General features: G+C 36.4%; 1 protein-coding gene across 1 annotated transcript in view; it reads left to right on the top strand.

Annotated features, from left to right (window-relative positions):
- Window positions 1-19,479, top strand: part of LOC125339958 — a 114,517-nt gene that overhangs the window by 20,641 nt on the left and 74,397 nt on the right. Inside the window, exons 4-6 of the mRNA XM_048331316.1 lie at window positions 3,944-4,111; window positions 9,480-9,581; window positions 18,824-18,934. Of these exons, the coding sequence (XP_048187273.1) occupies window positions 3,944-4,111; window positions 9,480-9,581; window positions 18,824-18,934 (381 nt within the window). The remainder of the gene's footprint in view (window positions 1-3,943; window positions 4,112-9,479; window positions 9,582-18,823; window positions 18,935-19,479) is intronic.

Raw genomic sequence — 19,479 nt, 5'->3', positions numbered from 1 at the left:
ATAGCTAGAGCTATTGAACATTTTGCTTGTATTTATTGGCCATTTGTAATCTTTTTAAGGGCCGTCTATCCAATTCATTGCCCACCTGTTGGCTGAATTATTTATTTTCCACTGTTTGATTTTTTTTGAGGTTTTTATATATTCTGGGTATTAAACTTTGCCAAATGAATAGCTAGGAAAGATTGTCTCCCATATGTTGGGCTTAACCAATTTCCCAGGCTGTTTCCTGTACTTTGCAAAAGGCTTTTAATTTGATGCAATCCCATTTAATCAATTTTAGTTTTGTTTTTGTTTTGTGCTGGTCCTAGGGCTTGGTCTTAGGGCCTGAGTGCTGTCCCTGAGCCTCTTAGTGCTCAAGGCTGGCACTCTACCACTTGAACCACACTACCACTTCTGGCTTTTTCTGAGTAGTTTTTTTGGAGATACAAGTCTCACGGAATTTTCTGACTGGGCTGGGCTTCGAACTGTGATCATCAGATATCAGCTAGATATGAGCCACTGGTACCTGACTCCCATTTGTCAGTTCTTAAGTTCCAATTATTAAGTAAGCAGTTCCTCTAGCAAATCTAATTTTACTGACAACATTTTGTGACAGATACATTCGGGCCTTTTTTCTCTTTGGCTCAAGATTCCACAGGGACAGATGTTGAGAAATCTAGCAACTGCAATTTTACAGCTGGTGTGTGGCTTGTTGCTTCCATGGATTTTAACACAAATTTTATGTCTCACTTTATATAAGAGTGTGCTGATTAGCTCTGTCTTGGTAACCAGATGCATAGAGAAGTACTCATCCACATAATCAAATCTCTTGGTAAATAAATGCCCTGCTTTAACAGCATCACGTATGCCAATAAAAACAAAGCTCTCTATAATTTAACAACCCACCCTCTGATCTTTCCATGATGGGGAGATGGTTGCAAATCTAACATGGACATCTATTGCTGAGGGAAAAATTAGTAAACATAAACCAATGGCTCAAGTGATCTATGTAAATTGTCCTCATAAATATTAAAAGGTAACTGAATTTTAAAGGCAAAGCATATAGAAAATAGATCCAACAGGCAGTTACTTTTGTACTCGAAAACTATCACTGCTGTAACTTTAGCAAACACTACTGTAGCAAAAAGTTTCATTTTGCTGTAAGGCTCAGAACAATGAGTGAATAAATTGATACAAATTTTTGATTTACTTTTCCTACCATTTAAAATCAAATGTCATACATGAGCAGACTTACCCAGAATACAAAATTTTTTAATTCTTAAAGAATTTTGAACTGTGATGTGTAAAAGAAGACATCCTAATTTGAAATATTCTCTTCTAAATTTTTTATCATTTTAATTCCAATGAGCAGTATGCCCTGGAAAATTCTCATAGCATTTGCATTCCATCTTTATATTCTGTATTGTTTCCATATGTCAGTGTAACTTATTTACTCAAACAACATGACCTGTTTTAAAAATAGTTTAATGTTTTGTGTGTGCTGGTAATGGGGCCTGAACTCAGGGCCTTGAGTTCATGGTTTTGGTTTTTTTACTAATGGCTGGAACTTTAACACTTGAGATATATCTCTAGTTCCAGTTAAATATTTCTTAATTGAAATGCTTGAAACCAAAATTGCTTGAGATTTCTGGGTTTCTTTTTTGTTCCTCTTTTGGAGAATTTGTATAGACATTGTGTGCGTGTACGTGTGTGTAGGTGTGTGTGCATGTGTGTGTACTTTTATTTTGGAATACTTTCGCATACATAATATATTTGGACAAGATCTAAGTCTAAACACAAAACTACCTTATTTCATGTGTGTGTTATGATTTTATACAGTATTTGCAGTGCACCTGTATTTTGATTGTAACTACCAATTCAGTATCCGATGTGAAATTTTTCATTTATGCTATTATGTTGTCACTCAAAAGGTTTCAGGCTTTGCCTTCTAAATTGCAGACTTTCTGAACAGAGCTGCCTCCCCCTCCACCTGCTTCCCCCCGCCACTCATGTCTCCGCTGTATTTCCCTCCCTCCCTCATACCCCATCTTCTCAGAGAAAGCTGCATCCCTCCTCATGGTCCAAGATAATGATAGGCTTTCTTGACCTTTACCCCTCCCTGCATCCAGAATCACTCTGTACTTTCTCTAAACTTCTATTTCATCCTGAGCCCTGTCTTATTTATTGTTCTTTCTCCACTGTGCATAAAATTCTCATGAGTGAATATTTGTTTTAAATCAATTTAATTCAATGAATTAAACAGCTTCAGCCACAAAATGTAAAGGATGATCCATTTGGAGCATAAAATTTAAAAGTGTAAGGTCGGGCATTAAAGATATTTGGGAATTGAAAAAAAAAAAAGGACATTTGGTTGATTACAAGGCACTATGTTCTTGCATACTTGGTCAAAATCTCGCCCCTGAAAATTCCTACCCAAGTCAAACTTATGATTTGGAATCCATTGTCCATTTTTTCCATTTGTCAGGAAAATAACTAACATTTACTCTAGTTAGTTCTCTATTTAGAAAACAAGATGGAAATGTAAGGGCAAAACCAGGAGCCATTAGTAATGGCTCTCCAAAGAAAAGTCAGTGAGAGCAGACCAGTGCTTCGCAAGGAAGCAGGTGTGCCACTGGGCAGACGGGCAAAAGGAAAGTATTCTACATTGAATTTTTCCAAGGAAGGCATAGTAGCAACTTGCATATATAGTAAGTATGTGAAGAGCAACTAAAAGGGAACGAAGTAAGAAGATATTCTGTTGTTCATTAAGAAATATTGTGGTTATCAAGTCCCACACTTTTCATAGTATTTAAGAAATGCATGCAATGCTGAGTGTCAGTGGCTCACACCTGTAATCCTAGCTACTAAGGAGGCTGAGATCTGAGGATCACAGTTAGGAGCCAGCCTGGGCAGGAACGTCCATGAGACTCTTACCTCCAATTAACCACCAGACAAGCGGAAGTGGAGCTGTGGCTCAAAGTGGGAAGTGCCAGTCTTGAGTAAGAAACCTGCAGGGCATCACCCAGGCCCTGGGTTCAAGCCCCATGTTGAGAAGAGGAGGGGAAGGGGGAGGGGGAGGGGGAAGGGGAGGGGGGGAGGAGGGGGAGGAGGAGGGGGAGGGGGAGGAGGAGGGGGAGGGGGAGGAGGTTCACACAAACAACTCTAGCTTTTCTTTATATTTTGGTGCTGATTGATTCTTTTCTCTTAAAAGACTGAGAGGCTTAGAGGTTGACATTATTTAATTTTACAAGCCACAAAAGTAACAGAAATGTGGCCTTACCTCTTCAAATGACTCAAGTTTCCACAGTATCAAAGATATTCTGGCATAGAAAACCCAAATTGCTATATATTAAAGAAAAACACACAGCAATTACAACAACAAGAGAAAACAAAAATACCAGTTGAATAAAAGTTTACTGACTCCTTGTTATTTATCTACTTTTCTTTATCTACTTTGTTATTTATCTACTTTTGTGTATGACCACAACGAGTTTTCTAGGAAATGATGTTTTTGCAGTACCTTTAACACAAAGACGGGGATGGATTTCCTATTTTATTTCCTGTATTTTACACTTAATGCTTTTTCTTATGCTTCATGCTTTAAAAAAAAAAAAAGATGTAACAGGTAATTCTTAGTTTCAGATTGCTTTCTATTTATTCCTAAATACTAATCCATAGATCTTTCTTTTAAGTATTTTCCCATGTGTTTCCTTGACTAAAGATTTGTCATGCTGCCTCTTCATGGGCACAAACTGGCATGCCTTAGGCTTACAACAATCCTGGATTGGGTTTACTCTATTTTAAGACTATGTATACTCTTTCTAAGAGAAATGTCTACGAATTTAAACACTTAGTTGTGAGGCTACCCCTCTTCATTAAGGCCATTTTATCAGCTCTCCAGTGTTCTAGATCCTCTTTCCAGCCAGGGCATGATTTCATGCTGTCACTTTTTTCTGCTTCTCAGTCACATCAGATGATGGGCATTCTGTGGATTTTGGTTCTCGAGTTGATATTCAAGACAAAGGATTCTACACGGAGAATTTTCACTCAGCAGCATGGGTTTTCCGGGGGGATGATGGGAATCCTGAAGATAGTCCCAGATGTCTTAGCAAGAAACCACGACCAACAGCTGGTAAGGATGCTAGAGTTACTGTAAAATAGATATGCAAGTCTCTGAAACTGTTTAGCTCTAGCATGTGTGTGTGTATGTGTATAAAAACACAAAAAGTGTGTTTCTTTCTATTGTTTGCAATACTGATGTTGGAAATCAAGACCTTGTGCTTTCTGGGCAGGTGCTCTATCATTTACCCCATGCCACTAGCCCGTACAATGCATTTCTTAATATCGTGAAGGAATGTGAAACCATTAACATGAAAACTCTTTACAAGTATTCCAACAGACTAATTCCAAAGTTGGTAAAGATGGATGTAAACAGAATGAAGAGGGGTTTTCATCCTATCAGTAAAAAATGCTTACTAATTAAAAAAAATACTCCAGAGTATAAGGAAGAAACAAATATATCACATTATTCTAGCTGCTCTATTTCATTGTTTCTGCATCATCTTTTTTATATACATACTTCTAATCTTATTTTAATATAGAAAATATGCATACATGTATTTATATTGATTTTGATACATGTAACTTTGTATTGATTTTGAAATATGTAATTTTATATGCATCTGATATGTATTTTTATTGATTTGGGTATATGTTACTTTATAGCCAGCTTTAATAATTACAATACCTATAAGGTTTGAAGACTTCACTAGTATTTTAAAGCTGACATTCCATGATATTTCTATGAGATAAGTTGTAGTAAGCTAAAAATTAATTGCTTATGACCTAAAAATTGTAAGAATATAAATTCTAGCATGCGAAAGATTTATGTTAGCCTCAAACCATATGCCAGGCTCAGCTAGACTCACATCTATCATCTTAGCTACTCAGGAGGCTGACATCTTAGGGTTAACGTTCAAGCCAGTCCACACATCAAATCTAAGACACTCTTACCTCAATTTAACTATCAAAAAGTTGGGACTGGGGGTGTTGCTTAATGGTAGAGCACCAGCCTTGAGCAAAATAGCTAAGCAAGAATCCAAGGCTCTGAGTTCAAGCCCTAGCACCAACGAACACACAAATTATTTGGCTTCCATCTTTGCTATGCAATTTAAGGAATAGAGCTTTTGTGAGTTTTTAACTTATTTGTACAAATGATCTTGATAAATAAACAATTTCACTCAACAAATCCATGTTCGGTGTGATCAAAGTATGAAAGGGTACTTGCCAAGATGGTACAGAAGTGCCCAGTTTGTGAATATGACAAGTTCTATAAAGGCTATAGTAGAGTTCTATAGTAGAGTTTAAGCATATTGAGTTCAAGCATCAGAATGTGCTGTTACATCTCATCCTCAATAACCTAGAAAAAATGCAATTACTGTAATATATACCAGTTGTTTTATTCACAGACTAAACTAGAAACTTTCTTAGTTCTTTTCTTGTAAATACTAGTAATTTCAAGAATAGAGTGTTTTAATAAGGGACTATGGTAAGTCTAAGTGAGTTCTGTGTATATAAGACCCTGGGTTTTATATTTCCACACTTTGAATATTTATTTATATTTATATCATAATATATTCAAGTTTAACTGTTCATCACTAAATAAGGAAAGAATTGTAATCCAACATTAAAACACTGGGAGTAGGATATTTGAGAATAAACATAGCTTGTGATACTTAAAGCTTCAGTTAAACAAGATGAATAAGCTCGACAGAACTGCTATACATTAAGCCTATTGCCAATAATGGTTTATTGCACAATTTAAAGTGTTTTTGCAAGAGCAAAGGGCTATTTCTGCCCATCTTGACTAATTCTGTCTCCCACAATTACTTTACTTGGATTTTCTGTTTGGGGGGTTTTGTTTTGTTTTGTTTTTTTGCCAGGTTTGGGGATTGAAGTCAGGGCCTAGGCACTACTGTACTTGGGCTTCTTTTCCTCAAGGCTAGCAATCTACCACTTGAACCACATTCCCAGCCCTTTTACTTAATTTTTATAATAACTTTGGTTAATATCAATAAGTGTATACACAAATATTCAAACGTATGACTGTATATCTTCACACATAATTCATGGAAATTATATACAATTTACATAATACACTCACCAAATCAACAAGAGTTACATGTTTCCTGTAGAAATCTAAGGACATAAAGATGAATAAAATACAATTCTTTTTGTCACATTACGTTAGCCAAAATCTTGTATACAATGTCTATAAAAAATAAAATAGAAGCTTCTAATATTGTGAATAGTCATTCAAAAACAAGAATTTTACTCAATGTAGTATCATTTACATAGGAAAAAATCAAATAGAATTGTTTTATCTTGTCTGTATATTTGCATCCACAGTAGCTATACATATACTCACATATTTGGGTATATGGGTATCTATGTGAAAATGTAAGTTTACAAATGAATTTCATGATACTATTAGTTGGACTAAAACCTCAGTTCAAAATTGGGGTCCATGTCCTTTCTTATTGTTATAAAGGCTTCACGTATTATATACAACCCAGGTATGCATTCTTGACTATGGTATAAATAAATAAATAAGAACAAAAGAAATTTGGAGGAAAAGTGATGTAAAGCAAATGGACACTTTATAAGCTAAAAATCAAACCTTTTTTTAACTGAATAGTGGATATTATCTACTAGGGTGTGTTTTGTGAAGACAAAATTGGCATTTTATAAAGAAAAATACCAATCCTTAATTTCCTAAAAATTCTCTAGAGATGGAGAAATGAGCCAGCAAAGGCTCTATCACTACAAAGCTATGGGCGTTAGATGATGTTTCTGGAAATATTTGCTCTTCACTAGAATTTTTACAACCAGCGATCTAATTCTGAGGAAGCGTTATCTAGGGGGATAAATTACCTGATACTGTACCCTACAGTCTCTGCAACAACAATAGTATTCATTTCTGGCTTTTAAGCAGCTGTGTGGCACTTATGGATTCACAACTTGAGAGTGTCAAGGGGGAAACAAGGCTATAAATCCTTAAAATCTGAGAAAATTGGTTCAGAATGGGAGGGGAACATATTGAAAACATTTTGATAGTGTCTCTCCCACAAGAGAGTTCTCCTGTTGCGCTTACCAGTTAAAGACTTTATTGAATTGTTTATTCTTTCATAACACAGTTGACATTCAATTTTTCTGATTGAACAAACAAAACCAAAGAACCACAACCTTGAAAACAATAACTATCTTGGCAGTCTCATGCAATAAAAAAAAAACAACAAACATGATTTGATTTGAATCAACACAGTAAAAATATTGTGATAAACAAATATCTGTTGGGTAATCAATCTGTCAAAAACAGAAGATAATATCAAGAGAAACCTAGAGGGAGCAAGAAGTCTTGACAAGTAGAGGTATTAGAAATTATTTTTACAGCAGTCAGAAATGGGATTTCTGGTTTTCTTTATTTCCTGATTAGCTGCCAGCCTAGAGTAAACTGCTGAAATATTAATTCCAAAGTCTTTAAATTTCCCTGTCTGTCTCATAAATTCTGAGATCCAATATGTGGTAGTCCAGTCATACCAAAAAAGATTGTATTACTGGAGAAATTCTTCCAGAAGAATAGAAAAAGGACACAGATTTTAGAGTTGGAATACGTCATATCTTCGCAGCAACATTGGTAGGGTTTTTTTTCTAATAATAACAAAACAATATATTTTCTTTACATATTTCATTAAGACAAACATTCCTTCAGGAATCCACAAGAAGAAACTGTGTCCTTCCTTTCACATATTTGCCAAATTTGCACCCAGTATCTAGGGCCTAAACTCCAGGGGAAGATGTTCTCTTATCTGTTTTTGCTATATTCCCTGTGTCTAGGAAAACAACTAGGAACATAATAAACACCAAATAAATGCTATGAATGCATGGCTTTCCGTTATCAGACTGAAAATTACCTTTAGTGCAGAATAATACCTGTTTTTTTTTTGTCAGAAATTTTTGTTCACTAGCTAAAGGAGTTGAGTAGATGTATTAAGCTGAGTAATTTTTGTTATTCTTCAGAGGACATTGAATTTAGAAAGTATTGATTTACCTTATGAAATCCTGGAACATTTTAGTAAAAATATATGACAAATGATGTTACAAATGCCTCAGTTTTCATGTAAGGCAAAATGAGAAAGAGAGGAGCAAAGAGAAGAAAGAAGAGGAAGAGAAGGAGCAGGAGGAAGAAGAAGAGGAGGAAGAATTATTTCTTCCGATATCAGGCATACGGTCGCCTATCTCCACCTGTGTGATAGTCAGGGATTTGACATCGAATGGGGAGACTGGACTGAGCTTCCTCCCCACCCCCATTAAAATAGTTGTCAATCCCTTTTTAGGTTCCTAACTTTTAATTGAGCTCTTAAATTCATTTAGTTCTGGCATATTTTGCCCACACTGTCATCCTATAGCAGCCATTGAATATAAACTTAAAGGAACAACACCTATCATGAATGAATACTAGATTTTTGATGTTAAAGTATTCATTTATCTTTCTCCTTTTAACAAGCCAGCATTCTTTTTTTTTAAATTAATTAAATTTTGTTGGCAAGGTGTTGTGCAAAAGGGGTACAGTTACATAGTAGGGCAGTGTGTACATTTCTTGTGATATCTTACACCCTCGTTTTTCTTTCCCTTCCCTAGATCAGGTAGGCATAAATACAATATCCAGTGTACCAAAATCATATACAGTATCCATGTGGTGTACGCCAAAGGAAATTCACCTAGAACTTTAAATGTAACATCAACAATAGAGTTTGCTTATCCTTGTCTTATATGATTAAGTCAGCATTCTTATAACTAATTTTCAGACTTTCTCCCAGAGAAGTAATATTAGACTTATTATTATTATTAAACATCTACTTCTGGATATTGGAAAGCTTATCATTATACTTTATTATTATATACTTATTATTTTAAATATTCATCATCATGAAAGAAAAAGTTGACCTAAAATGTATATTAATCCAGTTGTTGGATAAATTCTCTCAGTATTGTGTTAGCACTTCTCTCCAGCGGATTTGTCCTTAAATTTTACAAAATACACATAATTTTGGAGCCTTGGTATAACGTACAATGAGGATTCAGTTTTCTCACTTCTCTGTATAAATGTTGATTATAACTGACTCCAATTTGTAGGGCTCAGATGCTTTGAGAGAGCTGTGCCAGAGTGGGTAGGAGAGAAGTACAATGCCATGCTGTCTAAGGGTAGTGCGTACTATTTCTTAAGCAATTTGTGATACAGGCAAGTGTTCAACCTCTTCACTTAGTTTCCTCCCATCATAAGGGAAAAAAAATAATAGATCATTGTGAGGGTAAATCAGGTGGTACTTTCTTCATATTAATTAGGTCTGACATGCAATACACAAGCATGTCCATAATATAGTAAATTTGCACTACCTAAAAATTAACTCAAAACAATGCTCTCCTTGCTTTCTTTTCAGTTCGTGAACGAACAGTGAGACTATTCAAAGGGACTGGAGATTATCCCTGGGGATTCCGAATTCAGTTCTCCAAACCAATTGTGGTAACTGAAGTAGATACCAGTAAGTGGTTTCACAATATAATTCTTGCCAAAACAATCATCCCAACCTTAGCACATTCTGCAAAATAGCCTTTATTATCATAATCCTGTAAAGTATACATCTGCAACAGAAGATCGAGAACTGCTCACACCCTGACAACTTGTTTATTTTTAAGTAGGCTTTCCGGATGGAATGTGCATATGAAAAACATAGTATTTGTTGCTCTTCCTACTATGGAGGCCTGTAGAACTGAGGCATAGTTCTGGAGATCACAAGTAGGCATCTCCCCACTTGTCAGTATTTCAGAGTGTCTTGGAGGAGTCATAGTCTCCCTAACTCCTTTTCCTTTAGGATGTCTCAAGAATGCTTACTTTCTAATATGAAATGTAGGAATTCATAGGCAGGTGATATAATGTGCTTATTGGCTAATATGCAAATTAGACATTCAGAGGTATATAATGAAATAATTTTTGTCCTGATTTCTTGTATGAGAGTAATCTGAGATCAGTGCCTTGAAAAACTCATAGCAAAAACAATAAGGCTGGTAAGAGTAAAAGATAGATACATAGATAGATAGATAGATAGATAGATAGATAGATAGATAGATAGATAGATAGACAGATAGATGGATATCCATTGCCAGTATGATGCATCAGGGGAAAGGTAAGATTTTCACAGAGGAGACATAGGGCCATTCAGGAGCATCTGAATTACATTATTACTAGTTATTTTTGTCTTTTCTTCTCTTATCAAAGTTTCCCCAAATCAGATACCATGCTTTACCTGTCATTTTATCCACAATCCTTCGTGTGATGTCCAAGGGAAACATTGTCAGTGTCCACAGTATCACTTGTTGAGTAATGGGAGTGCATGGGACAGCTAAAGTCTGAGAGAGCATGGGAATCGTGGAACAGAGCCCTTACCCTTCTTGCTTTGTCCCTAGGTCCTAGTCTCTGATCTAGCCTCACGACGATCCAGGATTGTCAGCATTTAGTGTCCTTTTCTGGTACATCCCATGATTCCATTCAGAATCTCAACTCACATCTGGAAAGACACTGATGACTATTCAGCCCTAGTGAAGGACAGGAGTTACAGCCCATCCGATGAAACTGTCACCTCCTCCTACCCAACCATTATATAGATGCCGATGCCACTAGTGGGCAGGAAACACTGATCAGAGAGCCATCTATTATTGATAATAAATTTTAAACCAATGATCAGGACATGAGAATAGAGAAAAGAAATATGAATTGCTCAAACAGGTGAAATCTTGGCACAGCAAGGAAATTGAGATTTGTGCTAAGGAAACTTCTTAGAAGTTTTCAGTTCCACCGGTATGCAAGGAAACATTTGGTGAACCGTACAGGTTCGGTTTCCTCTAAGCTGGAGAAGACTATCTTAACACTCAGAACTAGATATCTATTTTATATTCACTTGTGCTTAAAAGATACTTACAATATCAAAGTAGGAATCAATTATTTTCACTTTGAGTATAAAAGCCATGTGGTATCATGTAGATACCTATTCTGAGCAGAATGCTTGACATTTGTTCTCTTTGTTCATCTATATAATAAAACTTAAACCCTAATTTTTCACATCTATTCAACACAAAAATATGCTAACGATCATAAATTGCTTGTTTTTTAATTTTTTAATCTATAACCATGACAACAGCAGGAATCAGATGTCAGAAGTTCTGCCCGAAGGACCTGAGTTCCATCACTATGATTTATATCATTTAGAACTTTCTGTTGCAAATACTGTCAGATCTGACGGAAGGTGTTTTAGGCAATGAAGAAGACTAGTTACCTGAAAAACTAGAAGGTTCTGAGATGGCACAGGTGTTTGATGTGTTTCAGCAACCCAGCCATCTTACGAAATAACTAAATTTCCATTCCCTTCCTGTGAGGGGTTTCCCCTTTGGGCCTCCCGCTCCCCCATTACGAATCACAGTGGTGACGGATGAAGAGGGGCAATAGAGAGTGCAGACTTCCGATATACTCAGGTTGCTATGAATCCTGCGGACCAAGACGGCCACATGTAAAGGGTGTGGGAATGTGTTGACTGAGTTTCTGGCACAGCAGGGCGTTCCTTGGACCAGAATCTTTGCCTTCCACAAGCTTCCATACTAGGGACGAATGTGAGATCTGATGGAACTCTGTGGCCTCCAGCCTCAAGACACGCTGGTGCAAGTGACACTCTGTCCCCGGGGCTCCAAAGCAAGGATCCCACTGACAGCCCTCGATCACACTAAGGCCTCTTCGTGATCTTCTAGTACCTGACATTGAGTGGTTTTCTAATCCTGTTGGACACTTTTGTTAATGACCTTTACTTTTTTAAAATTTTATTATAAAGGTGATGTACACAGGAGTTACATAAGGAACGAGTACATTTCTTTTTGAACAGTGTTACTCCACCCTTCATTTTCCCCCACTCCCCCCACACCCCTTTCCACAAAGAATGACCGTGAATTTTTTTATGACTTGATTTTTGCCCTGATTTTATCTCAAGCTAATATGAACTATGTTAAGTACCACATGAACTCTTCTTAGCTACGCACTTGCATTACATTGTTTTTAACACTAAACTATTTATAGGAGAAGCAGAGTTCAATCATTTAATTACGTAAAGTGTCTATTCAACTTGCCTCCAGAACATATCCTTCCCTCTCACACGGAGTGCTGAATCGAATCCAAATTTTTGTCTTCTCTCTTAATCAATAAAGACAACTGACCTTTTCTTTCGGCATTAAAAGTCCCACCAGCCTAATCATAAACTACAAGCCGATCTAATGTCATCATCAAAATTTCAGAATGCCTTTCCAGTCTACTTTCTGCCCTCAACTCCAGCTTCTCTCAGACTTCTAAGAATGGATTGTCTTTACTACTTTCTCTTTTCCCAAATCCTCACCTCTGCGCTTCCAAATGTGCTTGAATTTGTATCAGTTTCCTCTTTCCTTCTCTTGAAACCTAGACCTTTTTCTTGTGTGGTTGATCCTTTTAGTTCACATCTTCTCATGACATAAAAATGCACATAGGGATGTTTTTTAAAAATTAAACAGACATCTGGGCACATATAGAAATGGCTTTAAAATGAAATGGGAAGTTCCTTTTTCTCAGTTCCAATTATCTTCAAATAGACTGAAAATAAATGTGCGAGAATTTGCAGGAAATCATAGTGACCAGCCAAGGAAAGAGAGCGTGGGTAAGCGCAATGGACTTCAGATTATGAGGTTGATGCAGCACCTGAAAGATGAAAACAAGGAGGTTTGGATTGGAAGAGGCTCTGACTTCATAGTGTAATTGTGACAGGTTCTGAGGCAGGTCAATAGGGAACAAATGTTTGGTCTAGGGCAGAGTATCCATTGAAGGACCCCCCCACCACCACCACCACTCCCAAATTGGCCACAATACCCATATTCTGCCATCTGTCCCCTCGTCAGTCTCTGGCTAGAAGTAATCTGCCAAGAACTGCCTCATTTAAGATGGTTTGGGTTAAAGGTGGGAGAAACTAAATGCTTTCTGTCTGTTCCAGTCTTCACAATAGGTACTTCTGGGCTGTGTATAAAAATTCTCATAAAGGGGCTGGGGATATGGCCTAGTGGCAAGAGTGCTTGCCTCATATACATGAAGCCCTAGGTTCGATTCCCCAGCACCACATATATAGAAAATACCCAGAAGTGGTGCTGTGGCTCAAGTGGCAGAGTGCTAGCCTTGAGCAAAAAGAAGCCAGGGACAGTGCTCCGGCCCTGAGTTCAAGGCCCAGGACTGGCCAAAAAAAAATTGTCATAAAGGATATGGATAGGAAGCCTTGGGGAGAAATGAGAATGGACAGTAATCATTCCAATAAAAATGTTATGATTAGGGGCATGAGGGACAAGGCAACAAGCAGTACAAGAAATGGATCCAATGCCCAACGTATGATAATGTAACCTCTCTGTACATCAGTTTGATAATAAAAATTTGAGAAAAAAAATAAAATAAAAATGTTATGATTAGTACTTCCAAATTTCAAAGAAAAAAAAGATATCAGAGGACACTTAACAGCAGGAAAATATTGTCATTTTATTAAATGTCAAGTTATTTCCTTGATTGATCTATAGGCATCATTAACATAAAATTATATATTATGTAATTATATTTTAACTTGATCTTTTTTCAGAAAACATGATCAATTATATTCAAAAGCCAAGGCCCAGTTTAACTAAATACAAAATTATTTTATTCACGAGAAAAGCATTTTATTTTATAATGTGATATTCAAATGCAAATGCATAAGATATATTCTTCCTTTGGTGTAAATGAGTTTCAAATAAAGTTTAAACAGTTGATCACATATACACATATATAATGCACACACACATATATACGTTTTTATATATATACATATTTGTGCATATATGTATATGTAATTATAACTATAAGAGATGTATGTACATTTTTATTTAGAAAAAACGTTCAGTAACTGTGGAAGAGATACAGTCTTCCTCCATAACTGTTGGGGCTCAGGGCTGAAAAAGTAAACCACAAACAAGACTGAGAGTTGCAGCAGCACTTGGTCATTGGGCTCAGACAATGAAAGACAAAAAATTTAAACTTTGTGTAGGGTCAACTTGTCCCCTCATGCCCTTCAAATGAGCAGGAATACAACATAATTGTGAATTATCTTGCTTTTGTTTTATATACACCAGGACAGGCATTTTTAGCATAATATGGCTTCAGAATGCTTTACTATAGTTTTAAAAAATTGTCTTAAAAATAACAAATGTTTATTCATGAAGAATGTATTAATAGACCTTTGACAGCTTCAATTCCACTCTCTCCTCTCTTTTCTTTTCCATTAGTGAGCATTTACCACTCATTTCACTCTCTAAATTGACTAGATTAGTCTTCAAAGAAACAAAAGAATTTATAAATAATACATTACATTTTAAAAATCAAATAGGTCTGACTTTATAAAAGTTCAATGCTTTTCATAAACTATCACAAACCTATATGCACCTTTTTATGCTTATCTTTCTAGATAAAATAAATAACTGTGGTTTAGTAAAATGTCTGACCTAATTTCTTATTCTTTATATTAATTGTTCAACAGAGATACTAAGCTGTTTCTCAGTCATTAAAATTTGAGACAAGTAATCCTGGTAATCACTGTTTAGTTGAGAGGTCTTGAGATTTGTGCACTAGGAAAAGCTGAGCGTATCTTTACTCGAGCAGAAATGGAGCAATATATAAGGTTTTATTCAATGTAAGAACATGCAGCCTGACAAAGCCTCCCATAGCTGCTGAGTCTACTTCTCTTCTTGAAATGCATTCCTCAGTTCTGAAGAGCATCCTCTGAAATCCATTGTCTACTCAAATCTACTAAATGAGGGGTTGAGGGACTTAAAAATTATACATATTTTCAGCCCTTCTGAGGATCTTATTCACATGATAAAACATTCTTCTGCATGCAGCAGAGAGGCTTAATTACACACTGAAGATGAAAGATAAAGCAAGGAGACCTGTAGGTGGGATGGAAATGATTATCTGTAAGTATACAGAGACTATGCTTGCTGGGTGCTTACATAACTAATTGCCCACACCCAGCTGGCGTTTGCATGAACATTTTCTATGAAAGCCTAAATGCTTGTGAGATCTGTTGGCACAAACAAAAGAAACAGATGTTTCAACTTTGATACCAAGCAAACTTGAAAAGAAAACTATACATTTCAGGAAAGACAAACCAGAGAAGAAATTATAACGGAGGCCCATCTTTTTAGAAGCCATAGAATTTAAAATGCTACTCTTAAAGCATGCTTTTTAAAATAGAAAGTACCAGCTCATTTTTTCAATCATATGGTTTTCAGATTTTCATTATATGCAAATAGGATGAAAAGATGAAATAATTCAGCATTTCGATCCTTGTAGTAAACTTAGACCTGTACAGTCAAATAATCTTTGTGGAGAAATGTCAATTTACACAATCGTTGTCTAGCATTCTTCCTACCACTTACATTCTTGAATGCTACTGTCTACTTCCAAGGCCAGAATCAAAGAAAGCAAACATCTGTTTGCTGTGCTATAGAATTACCTTGAACCCCTTCCTCAAAAAATTATGATGTTTCTAAGTCTGACCATAATTCGTAGATAAAAGAAAATGTAGAGAAATCCAGAACACTTGTGCAATTCTGATGAGAATATAAAATTCTATAATCATTTTGGAAAATAGTCTAACTGTGCCTTGAAAAGTTACTGTTACTACTTAACACAGTAATTCCACTCAAGAGAAATGAAAGGATATGTCCACAAAACATGAATCCAAATTTCCATAGATGGATTATTTATAAAAGCCAAGAAATAGAAATAAACCAAATGTCCAATAACTGATGAATGGAAAGAAAAAGTATGCTATTGTCTCAAGAAAATATTGGTCATCAGTTAAAAGATAATATAGTAGAGATGACAACATAGAAATATGGAAACCATTATGCAGAATAAATGGAGCCAAACACAAAAGACAACATATTTTATTATTCTATTTATAAGAAATGTTCAGAATAAGCACATCTAGAGAGACAAAAAGCAGACTACTGGCTGCCTGGTGCAGAGTACTTGGAGGGGAAGAAGGAGGCAACATGGCTAATTATGGACTTTATTTCTGGAATGAATGACAAAATGTGTTATAAAATTAGATTGGGGTGATGATTGCATAGCTTCACAAATACACTAAAAACACTAAATTGTACAGCTTAATGGGTGTAATATATGGTATGTAAATTCTATAAAACTCAATAAAACTTTTGTAAAGAAATACTTCCATATTGATAGACCCTTTAAGGAAAAAAATACTGTTTAAAAGAAAATTTTACAAGGAAGAGGAAACAAGGCACATGCAATGAATAATTTATAACTTTAATCACCGCCTAACATATTGATCAGCACAACTGCTCAAATTGCCTTGGATTAAAAATGATGTTATTATCATTACTTTCATGACCCCAGTTGATAGCCTCTTTTATCTTGAAATGCTTCTCAGTAGCTGATTTTATACTCTTGAATCTATTATCTCCATGCTCTGTCTGTTCTTACTTTATTTTTTTCCTTTTCTGCCTCCACTTTCTTCTCTATGTAGATAATTATTCCTTCGCATTTTATCTAAAGTATTCTACATTTCTCTCCTCACTTTCATGTTCGCTTCCATGGTTATTTCTGTATGTCATAAACAAACTCATATATTTAAATAATCTCCTACTATATGTCAGAGATTATGCTAGCTAAATAGAGGAAATTCTAAACTAAAAATGGAACTATTTGTCTACAAGGTGCTTACAGTTCATGACTACAATCAAGTATTTCAAGTCCTGTAACTGATGCCTCTGCCTTCTCCTGGTTTCTACTTTCCATTTCCTGAGTCATACAACAGTTCCGTATTCATACATATAACATCAGTGATGCTCTGCTTGTATCTCTCCCTATTTTAAAACCCATAGTCTATGTATTTCTGCTCATAATCATGAATGGTTCTCTGCTGTTGAGAAACGAGTACAAAATCTGTGTTTTCACCTTCATGTGCCTTACACTTCTGTAGTGTTTCCTACTTACCATAAATGATAACACTATTTGCTCACAACCTCTGTTCAGATTGAACTGAGTCCCTAACTTTTTGACATTCGCCATCCATACCTTTGCTCAGAATACTTTCCTTGTTGGATTTGAGGACTGTTTTATTCTAATCTGATAACAAAAAATATTGATGACCCAAGACCAAAAGGAAGTTCTTAGTAGTCCATTGTGGATATTCTTGGTTGGTGTGTGGATTACCTCACACTTTTCATGACTTAGTGTTTTTTTCTTCATTTGTGAAGTCCTTGTAGTAGTCCTTGATATGTTTTAATGGAGCATGCCCAGATGTGGCACACTTCACTTCCAGTTACATTCCAGTGACTCAAAAGCATTCTTAAGAGTCTGAAAATAGATGTCCTACTGTGAGCCTGCATAGAAGAGCCTTTTGTAACGATGGCGAATGGTAGTGAGAATTGCCTTTCCAAAAATTTCACAGTACCTATTGTTTTGGTTGTTTATTTTGCACTTGTCACTCATTGATTTAGAAATATATTTTTCTTTGAGGTTTATGGACATGTTTTCCTTCTAAATGGGGTTTAAAGTTTTCTAGGTATTATGACATTCTCTGCTTACAGTTCTCATTTTAGAATTTGATCTAGAAGGTATGGTCACAGCCAAGTTCTTCAGACCCTTTGAAATTATGGAGCAATATATTCAAGTATTCAACCACACTCTGAGACTTTAATTTATTGAAAGCATGACATTGTCTAAACAAATGGAAATATTACCTTTCATTTGTCTTCCTATATTGATGGACCATTGCTTATCAGTCTTTTCTCCCCTCAGATGAACTATAGTCATTACTTAAAATGTTCTCAGTCATGTTTTCTCACCAGCTGAGTAATACTTAAAACTGACAGTTTAATTGTAACAATTTCTAAAACTTCTTTGAGCTTTATACTATTCAAGAAAATGAAATTGTGCATTTGCCACAGATTACTATGTAAGCCAGTGAACAGTACACCTGCACTCAACACTATTACATATGACAGAAGAAATGGGTTATACCTAAAGCAAAAAAGGAAAATGCAGATGCAACTTGCTCCAAGAAGAATGTTGGTCAAGTGTATGGAAGACCTTAATAAAAATGAATGCACATTCAAATGGCTTATTATGTCTTTTTAATCACTAGAGAATATTCCAGGTGTTTCAGGACATCAGTGCAGATTCTAGAAACCCAGGGGATAAAGTAAATAACTTCTGGCAAGGTCCTCCCCACCTTCCATAGCCCCGGTCCTAAGATTTAAGCTAATTTTTGGCTTCCTTTCTGAAAAAGCTCAAGAAGGACTCTCAACAGTGAGAGCAAAAGCAGCTCTTTCTTTCTTCTTTTTTCCCCCTCTGAGCCCTAAGATCTGTTTTTGCCACAACTTCACAAGTATTTCAATTACTTGTTCCCGAGACAATCCCGCAAAGAAGCTCTGCCCCACCCTGTCCTTACAGATGAAGCCATTGGGGTGAAGTGATTGTCTCCAGGTGACCAAGAGCCCTGGCAGCCAAGGAGGGGAGGAGAACTTGGAACTCCAGGGATGGCGCGTCTGAGCCGCTGGTCTACCCTATCGCCAGGCGGCCCCTGCCAGGCCTGGCTGACCGAGTGTGTGGGTCCCGGGCAGGAAAGGGAGGCTGAGAGCAGTGAGACCGTTCCTTGTCTCTGTGTTGCAGACAGCGCGGCGGCCGAGGCCGGGCTCCAGATCGGGGACGTGGTGCTGTCTGTGAACGGCACGGAGGTCACCTGCGCCGAGCACGCCGAGGCCGTGCACCTGGCAAGGAAAGGTAGGTGCAGGCCGAGCTCGGTCCAGACGCATCGCCCAGGGCAGAAGCGCTGCGAATGCCCCTCCCACCTCGTGTCCCCTTCAGGCATCGTTATCAACGAAACCTGCCCAGGAATCAAATCCCATTTCCATCCCATGTGCCTTTTGTTTCCGTGGTGAGCCATCACAGTGAAACCAGAAAATTGAAGTCTATTATCAAAATCGTTGTTTAAACTCCTTATGAATACATACATACACATATATGACCATATATATATGTATATGGATATATGACCATATATGTATATGTATATATGACCATATATATGTATATGTACATGACCATATATGTATATGTATATATGACCATATATGTATATGGACATATGACCATATATATGTATATGTATATATGACCATATATGTGTTTGTGTATATATACATATATATGGTCATTGCAAGAATTTATTTACTCTATCTCTTCCTACACTCATGCTTTCTTCCCTCCCCTACATTTTTCCTTTTCTTTCTTTCCATAAGTTTATAGAGTTAAAAGCCTCGGGTTTT

The sequence above is a fragment of the Perognathus longimembris genome, chromosome 22 (assembly GCF_023159225.1).
Source record: "Perognathus longimembris pacificus isolate PPM17 chromosome 22, ASM2315922v1, whole genome shotgun sequence".
Taxonomy (NCBI): Eukaryota; Metazoa; Chordata; class Mammalia; order Rodentia; family Heteromyidae; genus Perognathus; species Perognathus longimembris.
This window is presented reverse-complemented; position numbering and strand designations above follow the sequence as displayed.